Source organism: Globicephala melas, chromosome 13 (genome assembly GCF_963455315.2).
Source record: "Globicephala melas chromosome 13, mGloMel1.2, whole genome shotgun sequence".
Classification (NCBI taxonomy): domain Eukaryota; kingdom Metazoa; phylum Chordata; class Mammalia; order Artiodactyla; family Delphinidae; genus Globicephala; species Globicephala melas.
Window position 1 is genome coordinate 56889004 of NC_083326.1, and position 12646 is coordinate 56901649.

General features: G+C 43.8%; 1 protein-coding gene across 24 annotated transcripts in view; it reads right to left on the reverse strand.

Moving 5' to 3' along the window:
* EPB41L3 (erythrocyte membrane protein band 4.1 like 3) overlaps nucleotides 1–12646 on the reverse strand; it is a 210225-nt gene that overhangs the window by 31043 nt on the left and 166536 nt on the right. For all 24 annotated transcript variants that reach the window (XM_060311045.1, XM_060311041.1, XM_060311044.1 and 21 more), the window contains 4 exons: nucleotides 10610–10828; nucleotides 10164–10251; nucleotides 4444–4596; nucleotides 87–184 (listed from right to left, as the gene is read on the reverse strand). In XM_060311045.1, coding sequence (XP_060167028.1) covers nucleotides 87–184; nucleotides 4444–4596; nucleotides 10164–10251; nucleotides 10610–10828 — 558 coding nt within the window. The remainder of the gene's footprint in view (nucleotides 1–86; nucleotides 185–4443; nucleotides 4597–10163; nucleotides 10252–10609; nucleotides 10829–12646) is intronic.

Genomic DNA, 12646 nt, shown 5'->3' on the forward strand with positions numbered 1-12646 from the left:
CTTCTTTCCAACAACCTCTTATCAGTGTAGGTGATTCCAACCATTCTACTACTTCCTTAGGAAAGACCAAAGTGATCTCTACCCACCTGAAAAATGTATGGTGTTCCACACACACTTTCCACAAACGCTTGGCCGCTCTATGGTTGGGCAGCTTAAACCCAATGGTGCTTTCAAATTGTTCAAACTAAATTTAAAAGACATATTGAAGAGTAGAGTGAAGTTTGCAATCATAAATAACATGAAAGAAAATAATAGACAAAGTCAAAATACCACCCACAATTTTTTTCTTTACTCCCTAAATCAACTGCTATACACAGATTTCATGCTATACACATTCACTCGTTTAAAAAAATCTCCTATCTATCTCCTTAAAATGCTGCAGGTACAGACAACCATATTATGCATGTAGTAAAAGTTTCATGTACAAGGATGAATCTTATGAAAACTAAATGCAAAAAAAGAAGAATATTTGTATTCCTTCCAGAGACCAGTTTGTCCTGATCTGATTTCTAAGCCTAATCGTCATAGTTTCTCTCTGACATCATGACTTCAGCTGGAACGCAAAGAAATGAATAAAACAGCATTCTCAGGATGACATTTTCTCCTTGTATCTGGTCTGGAAATATGCGCATATCCTAGGTATTTGATGACTTGGTATCAGATACTGCTGATTTTATTTGTGCATTCTAATATAGATTATCATGTTAAATGCTAACGTCTCTCAATATTACACAGTCATCCCTCAGTATCCGAAGGGGATTGGTTCCAGGACCCCTGTGGATACCAAAACCTGTGAATGCTCAAATCCCTTACACAAAATAGCATACTATACACGCATATAACTTATGCAGCCCTCCCATATACTTTAAATCATCTCTAGACTACTTATAATGCCTAACACGATGTAAATGCCAGGTAAACAGTTGAAATACAATGTGAATGCTACGGAAACAGCTGCCTGCATGCAGCAAATTCAAGGTTTGCTGTTTGGTACTCTCTAGAATTTTTTTCCCGAATATTTTCAATCCACAGTTGGTTGTATCCACAGATGCAGAACCCTGGGATACGGAGGGCCGACTGCATAAGGTCAGGGATTGGGAGAACACATTTTCATATTTTTCAGCATTTAGAGTTCAGATGATACTCCATCAGCCATCTGCTTTTTCAGGGTGAGGTAGCTAACTTCCTGAGTAATATATTTTCATATTACTATGGCAGATACGCAAGAAATATTTTTTATTTTCTGAATACATCAGGCCACCAGAGGGCAATCATCTTAAACAGTAAAAGGCTTCCCCAAAGAGCTCAAACCCCCCAGACTACTGGTATAATCGATAGCAAAAGTAATTTATGCGGCAAAGAACCAAGGGGAGGGGTCCTGTGCGAGGTATGTGAACTTTAGCTATTCCGGACCTCTGTTTCTTGTTCACTGAGTGGGACTGGCCAGGGGGAGAAGGGGAAGTACATGACGGGTGGCTCTAAATGCAGTCGCCTTCCCCATTTTCTCCCTCTGTCTGACATTCCTGTCCAGGGACGGTCATGAAACTCACCCCCGTCCAATGGACCCAGTCAACCGACAAGCCAGAGGAAGGGACCTTGACTAAATCATCCACCATTTATTCATCCTGCATCTCACATGGACGACACGCCATGCTAAGGCCAGGGGTTTTACAGAAGAGTCAGCTAGCTCTTCCCGGAAGAAGCGGGAAGCCGGGAAGATTCTTACTGCTCTGTCCTACTCAGCACAAAGATGAGAGAGATCCCTGCACTTTTTGAACGTTTATCTCTCTCTCTCTGTGCTCTGTATCCACTTCTTCCAACCGCTTCAGAGCCTTCGTGCCACCAGTAATTCCTTCTCCTTCTCATTCTTCTCAGCCTATGAATATGGTTGTAAAAAAGGGGAGGAAAACGACTTTCTCTGAGCGTGTTTCTGCAGAACCAGAATCACTGCTAAGTGTCAGGAAGGGAAGCCGCTGCCACTTCACTCCTCACCTTGCTGCTACCCGCCGGGGGCTCTAGCTCTTTCCTGAACCCTTACTGCCGCGACAAGACCTGATCGTCAAGTTCAACACACTTTCCTTAGTTCTCATCCGAGTGAACCAGGCTCCCTGAATCTCATCTTCCTTATTTATCATCCATGACTCTTTCTGGCCCTTCTTCTCCTCTCTGGTTGTTTTTCCTCATCTGCCTCTGGTCCTTTTCCGCCTACCCCTCCCTCAAAAAGTGGTATTATCCAGAGTTTCTGTTTTAAGAGTTTTTTCCCGTCTAACTTCCTTGTTCTTGGTAATTTCTTCAAGACCTAAGGCTTTGAATAAAATGTATTATACAGCTGATGACACTGTTTAAATCTTATATTTCTTACTATGCAAGGATCACCCCCCCGCCAAATTCTGTCCCAAAAGGAATTTCAATCTTTTTTTCTGAAATTTTCCCTTTTTCTCTCTAGTAATATTATCACCATTGACTTCGCTCATGCAAACCCAAAACCCTCTGATTATCCTGGACTCTCTCCTTTCCTCTTTTTTTTTTTTTTTTTTTTTGCGGTACACGGGCCTCTCACTGTTGTGGCCTCTCCCGTTGCGGAGCACAGCCTCCGGATGCGCAGGCTCAGCAGCCATGGCTCACGGACTCAGCCGCTCTGCAGCATGTGGGATCTTCCCAGACCGGGGCACGAACCCGCGTCCCCTGCATCGGCAGGCGGACTCTCAACCACTGCGCCACCAGGGAAGCCCTCTTCTTTCCTCTTTTGATCTCTGCCCCATCCTGTCTCCAGGACCTATTGGTTCTGCCTCTGAAACCTCTCTCTCAAATGTGCTTCTTCCATTCTATTCCCACAGCCTCTGCCCTAGTTTAGGTCCTATCACATCACATTACTAAGCTGCTGAATTTCATCCCAAAATATCCACCGAGTATGTCACATCCCAGTTTAAAGTTCCCATGGCTCACTGTGGTCTCATGATGCACTGCTCCAACTTCCCCTTCTGGCCCCTCACAACATCTACGCTCATTTCACGTCTACAGAATATTATCACACTTGCATCGTGATGCTGTAATTGCAAGTGTATGAGTCTTCTCTGCTGAACACAAACTCCCTATAGGACAGGAATAAGGTCGTATTTATCTTTCTATTCTCAATGCCCAACACAGAGCTTGGCAATATATAGATGCTCACTTAATGTTTCATAAATCAAACGTATCTTGGTTGTAAGACATGCAATCTTTAGGAAATATTAAAAAATGACTTTAATTTCAGATAGCTCGTAGAATATTTCAGTCTTCATAGACAAGTTTGATTTTATATTTACGTTAAACACGACTGCTTGCTTTATAGTCGTAGTCTTTAAACTTTTTTTGTACTGAGATACAACTGACATATAGCATTATATTAGTTTCGGATGTACAACATGATGCTTTGATATTTGCATATTTTGTGAAATGACCACCACAATGAGGCTAGTGAATATCTATGACCACGCAAAGTTACAAATTTTTTTCTTATGATGAGAACTTTTAAGATCCACTCTCTTAGCGACTTCAAATACACAATACAGTGTTATGAACTACAGTCACCATGCTGTACATTATATTCCATACAGTGATTTTTAAATTGTGTTTTCCACCAGTGGTGAGGTTAATTCTGAAGACAGGAGATAATTCTATATTGTACCAGAAAATGTTCAGAAACTAAACGAGCTGCAGTCTTAGAGCTTCAACTGCCTCCATTATATTAACTATACTAATTAGAACTTGGACATTATTTATTATCTATTATGAGAAAACAGCAGATATTTACTATATATTATGTCAAACCACTAAGGAGGACATAAGTTGACCATGGATGGATGTTTCTGCCTAAGGAGCAAGGATTAATTAACAATTTTGATTCTTTCATTAGCCTCTCTTGATTGAAAAACAAAGGGGAGAAATACATTAGGCTACAGAACTTGCATAATTTATACCCGGTGTCATTTGTTCTAATCTTTCTTATACTTTGAGGCATGTTACCTCTAAGCTATTCCCTTTAGGGTACTATCAGATTTGGAGGACAAGAGAGGGGACACGGAGACAGATCAACAGGACCGATGGGAAGAAACCTATTCTCTATTCACAAAGAGGTTTAGCAACTAAGAGTTTCTTTGATACCGCAGCTTGAAAAATACAAAACATTATTCATGAATCTTGATTTTCCGCTGAAATATGTAAAAAGGAAAGCCTTTCAATTAATGTATGCAGTGGGGAAAAACTAGAACAACACAATAAAAAAGAAGAGAATATCTTATTTATTACTGTTTATTGGACAAACCTACAATAAGTTCTCTTAGGCATTTAGCTATAACTCATTATGTCCTGCCATGTTCAGAACGTGTGAGCAGGTAATTTACGTTTTTGTTTGCTCTTGGGTAACTTTCTTCCCGACATACATGCAAATTGGGGTCTACTCACCTCTCCCGGCCGGATCTTAATGTAAAAGTTGCTCCGTTTGTATGAAATCTTTAGAACCTTTGGCCAGGCAAACCTGTTGATGCGTAGTCGGTCACGATATATCAACAAGCCACTTGCACACACTCCTAACATGATTTCAACTCCCTCAGAATCCTGGAAAATGGCAGCAAGAAACGCTGGATGAGCATCTCACCTATTTCCACTTGTGGCGGGTACACGATTTAAGCCTCCAGGTCAGAACCTGTAATTAGCTACCTGCAGCTCTCATCTAAATATGCAAAGTACTGTAGCACTTTAAAAAATATTCCCACTAAATAATAGCCTTTGAATGAAGATATTTATCACTATGGAGGTTTGTTAGTGTAAACTCTGTTCACCCACGGAACTTGGACTTACACAGCATGTCAACACTGCACACAGAGAAGGTCACCCAGGTGAAGTGTGTTAGTAACAGTAACGATCAGAGCCTCAGTTCTTATTACTGAGTGCCAGGCACGGCTCTGACCACTTTACGTACATTGTTCATCTTCACTAGGATAATTCTGAGATAGCTGCTATTATGATTCCCACTTTACAGGCAAGAAAACTGAGGCACAGAAAGGTTAAGTGTCCATCCCAGTTGAATATGGGCAGCCTGCTTCCAGGGGCAGGGCTTTTAACTAATACGTACACTAATAGAGAGACCCCCATCATTTCCGATGAGTGTTTTGGGGTTTGTTCCTTTAAAAAGTCTTGATTCTCTGAGGGCTTCCCTGGTGGCGCAGTGGTTGAGAGTCCGCCTGCCGATGCAGGGGACACGGGTTTGTGCCCCGGTCCGGGAAGATCCCACGTGCCGTGGAGCGGCTGGGCCCGTGAGCCATGGCTGCTGAGCCTGCGCGTCTGGAGCCTGTGCTCCGCGACGGGAGAGGCCACAACAGTGAGAGGTCCGCGTTTTTTTTTTTTTTAACTTTATTTTTATTATTTATTTAATTATTGGTTGTGTTGGATCTTCGTTGCTGCGTGTGGGCTTTCTCTAGTTTCAGCGAGTGGGGGCTACTCTTCGATGTGGTGTGCAGGTTTCTCATTGTGGTGGCTTCTCTTGTTGTGGAGCACGGGCTCTAGGCACGCGGGTTTCAGTACTTGTGGCTGGCGGGCTCTAGAGCGCAGGCTCAGTAGTTGTGGCACACGGGCTTAGTCGCTCCGTGGCATGTGGGATCTTCCCAGACCAGGGCTCAAACCCGTGCCCCCTGCATTGGCAGGCGGATTCTTCACCACTGCGCCACCAGGGAAGCCCTTGATTCTCTTTTTGTGTACTGTTACTGTCAGAGTAAAATTTGAATATAAAATAGTCTTTTTAAAGTACAAGCGTACTCCCCAACAGCACCCCAACACACACTCACCACCCAGTGGTGCTCACTTAACCACTTGGCTCACATATATAAATATAGATGCATTTGATATATGCATATAGATTTCTTTTCCAACAAAAGTGGGATCATGCTATATTTGCAACTTTCTTTTGTTGCTCGCACAGTCCATCTCTGGGTCATCTCCTAGGGATGTGCAATGAGGGGTCCCAGAGGTCACCAGAGATGTTATATAAAGCTCAGGAGATACCCCACGAGCAGTCTATGCCCCCTCAATATTGTGTCCCAGTGAAATTAGCGTAAAGAGAACATCTGTGGTGGTCTTGAGTGGGGTGAGAACAAAGGACAGAAGGCGGTGCTGTGTGTGATGTGCGGTCCCCACCCCCCGTGTCTCACTGGTTGTTGGAAGCAGGGTGTTGTGGAGGCGAAGCTGAGGGCTGAGACACAGTCATCGGCGGGGCTGTCCCACTTTGAGTCACTGCAGCGCCAGCAAACGCGGGGAGGGAGACATGAAAGAATCCAAAAGGGGGCTTCTGACTCATCTGTACGGGAGTGGGAGGGACCGACTTCCTAAATCCCGCCAGTGCAAAGCACAAGACGAATATTTCCAGAATCAGAAATAAATATTTTGGTCCCTCTCTGGGAACTGTGAGGTTACACATACAATTTAACTGATTTAAAATGAAATATTTTTCCTTGGAAACGTATCACTCCACTAGACACGAAAATCACTCTATGGAAGCGGAAGGACTTGACGGCAGGATATTACAACATAATCAGACTTGAGGGGAATTCAAAGGCTCCGCCACCATTTATCAAGGGTTTTAACCTGAAAGAGCAATTTACAGAGCTATGACCTGATGCCTGAAGTAGGGCGGTGGGTGGGGGGCACGATGGACCCTGAGATCTAGCCGACCTGCTCCCAGGACCACACAGGCGACCCCCCAGGTCCTGAGCAGAAATGTCTGCGCGAGCAGGGCTGCTGGGGTAACGGCTCCTTGAGTCACTTTCTTTGTGATGAAGAACGTAAGTGTAGCAAGCACTCTGGGCATTCACAACCTCTTCCATTATTACCTACTTTAAATCACTCCTTAGTATCTTTGAATCACAAGAAGGTGGAATCCGTTTGTGGGGAAGATGGGAGGCTCCTGCAATGCATCCTCCCTTGCCGTCTCCCACACACACTTCTCTGGGTCCCCACAGCATTAATATCATCAGCACAGCCCGAAGCCCGAGCCAGCGGTGCTGCCACTAACCCCATTCCTCTTCCTTCTCCAGACCCAGGCTGGTGGAGAGCAGCCTCTGTTTATCCTACTGACCTGGCCACGTGGTCAGCACAGCGCCTGCCTAGCACGTGTTAAGCCACTACTTGTTTGCCGGAAGAAAAGGCAAACGAAGAAAGAAAATGGCAGGAATAAGTGGAGCTTAAAATTGATGATCGCTTCCATTTCACTCATGGCACAGCAACCAAAACAAGGATACTTTTGAGATCAAGGTTACTGCCGCAGCCCATAGCATTGAGGTAGTAGCTTGATAAATCTTCTGTATCAAAAGCTATGACCAGGGCTTCCCTGGTGGCGCAGTGGTTGAGAGTCTGCCTGCCGATGCTGGGGACACGGGTTCGTGCCCCGGTCCGGGAAGATCCCACATGCCGCCGAGCGGCTGGGCCCGTGAGCCATGGCCACTGAGCAGCCCGTGCGTCCAGAGCCTGTGCTCCGTAGCGGGAGAGGCCACAGCAGTGAGAGGCCCGCGTACCGCAAAAAAAAAAAAAAAAAAAAAAAAAAAAAAAGCTATCATCGTGGTCTTTCTTGGGGACATGTGTTTCCCTATCAATAAACATATTTAAGGCTCCCTTTAGCAGGGAGCATTGAAGGAAGCCCTGGACAGCCTCAGCCTATCTTAATTAAAATAAACGAAGGTACTATTCTCTTAACTTAAAATCGCTGTTCCAACTTTCCCATCCTTTATTATCTCCTGGTCCACGGGATACCCGATATGGATTTATAACTACATTTCAGAGTCTTATATGAAATAAATGACTCTGACAGAGCCTATTCAGAGTGACATTAAATGACAAACAAGCAGAGACCGTCTTCCTAAGACATTTAGAACAGGTTTTCCAAACCAAGGGACCTTCTTCACCTAACATGGATATTTATTCTTCATACAGAGCTGTGGAGTCCAAGATCACAGTTCCGAATTTCTAACTAGGTCCTAGAGCCCAGGGCCTTTCAATACTACCAACAGAAGAGAAGCATCTCACTTATTAACTGGAAATTAGCTCTAATTTAATTCAGTAAACTGCCTTCTTGAAATGATGGAGCGCGTCTGCATGAGAAAATGAAGTCCATAACCAAATCATTTTTTATGCTTAGTATTCACATGAAATCCTATCACAGGCTGCATTGGCACTTCCTTAATTCTCTCTCTTTTTTAATTGGTTTAATTGGCATAATTTCAAATCACATTATTGAATGACAAAGCAGCCATCTATTTTAATTCAGTCGCTGCAGCCATGTTAAGTGATTTCATTTTTCCTGATAGGAACACAGATACATGCTGAGTTGCCCTTCTCCTACATGGAGGCCCTCACCTTTTATTTATTTATTTATTTTCCCCTGGGCAGTAACTGAGTCGTCGTGTGTAATGTAACTCAAAAACAGCTTTCAAGTCACGCAAATTTCCAGGCTACCTTCATTTCTGTCTTGTTTCCTTATCTTTTAGCCACGTAGGGAAAAACTCTAAGAGAAACACAGTCTTAGTGCGTGTCCTTATTTTCTTTTTAAATCCTCATCCTACCTTATATCTGGCATAAACTATAAAATGCTATGTTATCCGAGCACAAAGTAAGTGAAAACATGTAATAATTAACTGGCAAGTAAACAGAGCTACACCTGCTGCTGTAATTACACACAAATGTCAACGAGCTTGGCTCTCCGGTGCCAGCATCCCTGGTGAGAGCCAATCCTCAGAGATTCTGCTCTTGTGGAGGCCTTCAGGCCTCAGAAGTGCTCACCCTGAGTGATGTACAAAATGATCCACAGACACAACCAATTCGACCTGCGTTCATGTGATCCTCACCATCGTCTTGTCCAAACTCACTTTCAATCTGTCAGGTCCCCAAATGCAGCAGCAACAGAACGTAGACATCACAGATTTTCCTCCTAGGGGTCCCCAGGGTTGTTGAGACGTTTGCCTAAACAAAGCTGGCTGAAACCCTCTTCATTTCTTGGCCCCAAACTTGACTGTGTAAGACACTCGCTCGGCTGGCAGCCTGTTAAGTGCATGTTCTTGTGAGCCCCGGACTGTGTGATCATGACCACTCTGTCCACCCGAAGTAAAGCCACATCCCCACCCAGGAGCGACATCCTCGTGTCAGCCCAAATCAGAAGCTGTCCCCGAACTTCAAGTACTGATCTTTTCAGTGCTGCTGAAGTACCAGAACCTATCCCTAAGAGCCTAACACACTTCCTATGTTTTGCTGATAGAAGTTTTTGGGAAACCTTGCCTCTGCTTCCATGGCACTTCTATTCACAGCTGTTCAGATAATAGACTAACAGTCCATACGCTCACTCTCTCACTGTTGAAAGATACAGAGATTCTGGAAGAAGTGTGACGTGGAGTTAAAGCTGCTGACACATCCTCCCAACCCAATCCTCCAGCCCAATCCTGACTTCTCTCTTCGCAAGACTCTGGAACCAAGATACAGCCTCAACAATTCACCCGTCGACTAGGCAATCTTTTCTTTTTTTTTTTTTTGGACAGGCGGAGAGGATTTATTTGTAGCAGAATTATTTATTACAGAGAATGTCCTGAAAATAAACTGACCAAACACTACAATGAACGTGCTGTATGTAAGGATGGAGAATCCGTTTGATTACACGCAGTGACTGAGAAAGTTCAAAACAAAACAAACCCAAAACTATAGTGCTTGTCCAGTTCTCTCTGCTCTCTTATCTCTTCCCTCTTTTTCTTTCTTTAAAAGACAAGTTAGGCAAAAAAATAAATAAAATAAAATGGTGACAGTGACGAGATGGAGAGCAGGGCTATTCTGGAACTCAGAGCTTTTATCAGCTCAGAAGATGGATCAAAGCTGTCCCCAGGAGAAGTCACAGAACCACGGCGACAGGCTAGGCAATCGTAACCTGGCTGGTTAATGTTAACTGAACTTCAAAATAACCATCTTATTTCAAAGCACTGATGATTTGTCACAGTATCTAAACTTTATAGAGAGCTTTTAAAATTGAACATGAATTTTCTGAGTGCCTGGTGGGCGTCACACACAGTACTTGGCATACAACGTTTGTGACAACTGGGTCCTGGACACTGTTAAATAAAATTAGATAGAAGGCCTGGAGTTTAAAATATGCGTACCTTGGCATGATGCAAATCCACCCCATACATGGAGAGCTTTTTGGCATTTTCCAAGAAATACATCTCTGCTTCTGCGGGCGTCATGCCTCTGATAAGGAAAAATGAGAGGTATTACAATGCTGGTTTTTTTTTTGTTTTTTTTAACCTGGTGGAACCATAATATTTTCCACTTAGCTCCCTTGCAAGTTCCCACAGAGGCACCAAAAGATTTGTACTCTGGGGGAGGCGGGGGGAGAATACCAGGAAAATGGCTTTTAGCAGAAACATCACAAGGACGACCCGAGTAGGAGTCTGACTACCCAGAACTGTACCAGGCCTAGAACCTCACTCTGCTGAGTCCCACCCTTAAGGCACTGACTTCAGTCCCGGGAGAAGCAGGTGGTGCAGGGGATGCCCACCCACCGAGCACAGCTTAAACGGACGCTCTTGGGGTTCCTGCCGCTAACCTGTGGCTCTTGTGCAGCTCGATGACTTTGTCTTCTAGTTCTTTTGTGTGGTTTGGCGCGAAGCGGAACTCGTTGATGTAGTCACTGCCACACTCATCTGGGTCGTAGTCTCCCAGTTCTGACTGGACGGTGTACGAGCCCAACGTGGCAAGGGTGACAGAGGAGCAGGGCAGCCTGCCAGACACGATGTCATCGCGCAGCTGTAAGCAGAGGTAGTACCTTCCAGGAGCCAGAGGACGGGCAGAAAGCCAGCGTTAGGAGACTGGAAAGGAGACTGCCCAGTACAAAGTGGGCGGCAAGCAAGCTCTCCCTGCAGAACAATCCACTAGGACACATTGTCTAGCATCTGGATCTGGATCTATATACCAGGGGAAGATACTTAGCTACAAAATACAATATCTAAGGGCATATAGAGGCAAGTTCATAATAATACAGGGATTCATTGATGAGACACAGAATAAAAGAAACCTACAGACTATCTCTCTAACATTAAGATAACGCTGAAAGTCAAACAAAATCTCTGGTGGCGGAAGTTATAATATAAAAATGGTGCTCTTAAATATAACGATTAGGCCCCAACTACCTAAAGGAAGTCTCATTTGCTATCTAGACGAAAGGTCCTGCCACACGCCCAAGACAAACTGCAGGTAACTCAACGGCTGCGCCGTCATGAACACTACCTGCCACTTCCTGCGTTCCTGACGAGAGGAGCTTTCTCCTGGGTCAAGGTCTCATTTTCTTCTTTAGATAACTTCCTAGAATTCAACCGTTACGAAGACTAACTTTGAAGAATTATTACCTTAAAATCTCATCACTAAAAGCAAACAATTCTAAACTGGGGGACTGTGAAACGTTTTCCATAAAATTTTGCCAACATCATATGCAAATATCTCCATTAATAGCTGACTTTTACCTTCCCTGTTATTCTGCTTCTAAGAGTGACAGATATACTAACAGTAGAAGACTCCAAGGTAAGTGGGAACATTGGTGAATTTTATTAACAGTCTTCATGGCCCAGCATACGAGTATAAGAATAAAATATACCTTGTACCTTTCACACAAGAAACGAACCGTTAATCTGTTGAAGCTGAGGACTATATGATAAAGCGTTAAGGTCCCCTCTAAATACGGTTTTAAGCTGATGATGGGAGTAAATGCCATGTAATCCAGATACAAAAATTCCTACACATTTCATAGGCCCTACACACACGACACAAATGGGAAGGAATCATGCACTAGATTCCAACTCACAGTGTATATACGCTCTCTACCCATAAATTAGCCACCATTAAATAGTCCCTCAACTACTAAAAAGTATCTTTATATAAGAAATTACAAATTGTTTTTTGATTTAATGAAAATATAAAAGAAATCTTCTGGAACTAGTTTTTCCCCTTCTCCTAACATGTCTGCTGAAACGACTTTTCATCATAGCAAGTGACTAAAGCTTTTTGAGCGATTTCTCTTTCCTGAAAAGCCTGCCAAGAAGGGTTGTAAGGCCACACTGCACAGCATTACTCTGACTGGCTATAAACTGACTACGAAACACAGTGAAAAAACCAAGGATTCCAAAGTAGAAAGCATTAGAAGAGGCCTAGAGGGACACACAGCAAACCCAGAACGGCTTCCTAAAGAGATTCTTCCTTATACTCAAAGCTCAGTCACCAGGCCAGACTGTTAAGATTCCCTTCTTGATGCCTTTTCTCTAAAACGAATGAAACGTCTTCCTTGTATACAGAAGGTGTGGAAGGTACACTCTTAGGCGTGCACGTGTTTATGTGCATTTGTGTGTGTGTGTGCACGCCTGTGTGATTTTTGAAAACAGCCACCACGTGTCAGACTGGTTATACAAAAAGGCATAAGCATCCGAAGACACACTTTTGCTCTAAGTTTTGAAGGAGGAGCACTAGGAACTGTCGTATCATTTAAGGCTGAATCCCGTCGAATTTGACTGTGGTGGGTAGACGACAGCAACTCAATTCTGTGTGTTTTCCCACCAGGGTCAGGCAGAGGGAAGTACCAGCTTAGCACCAAAGA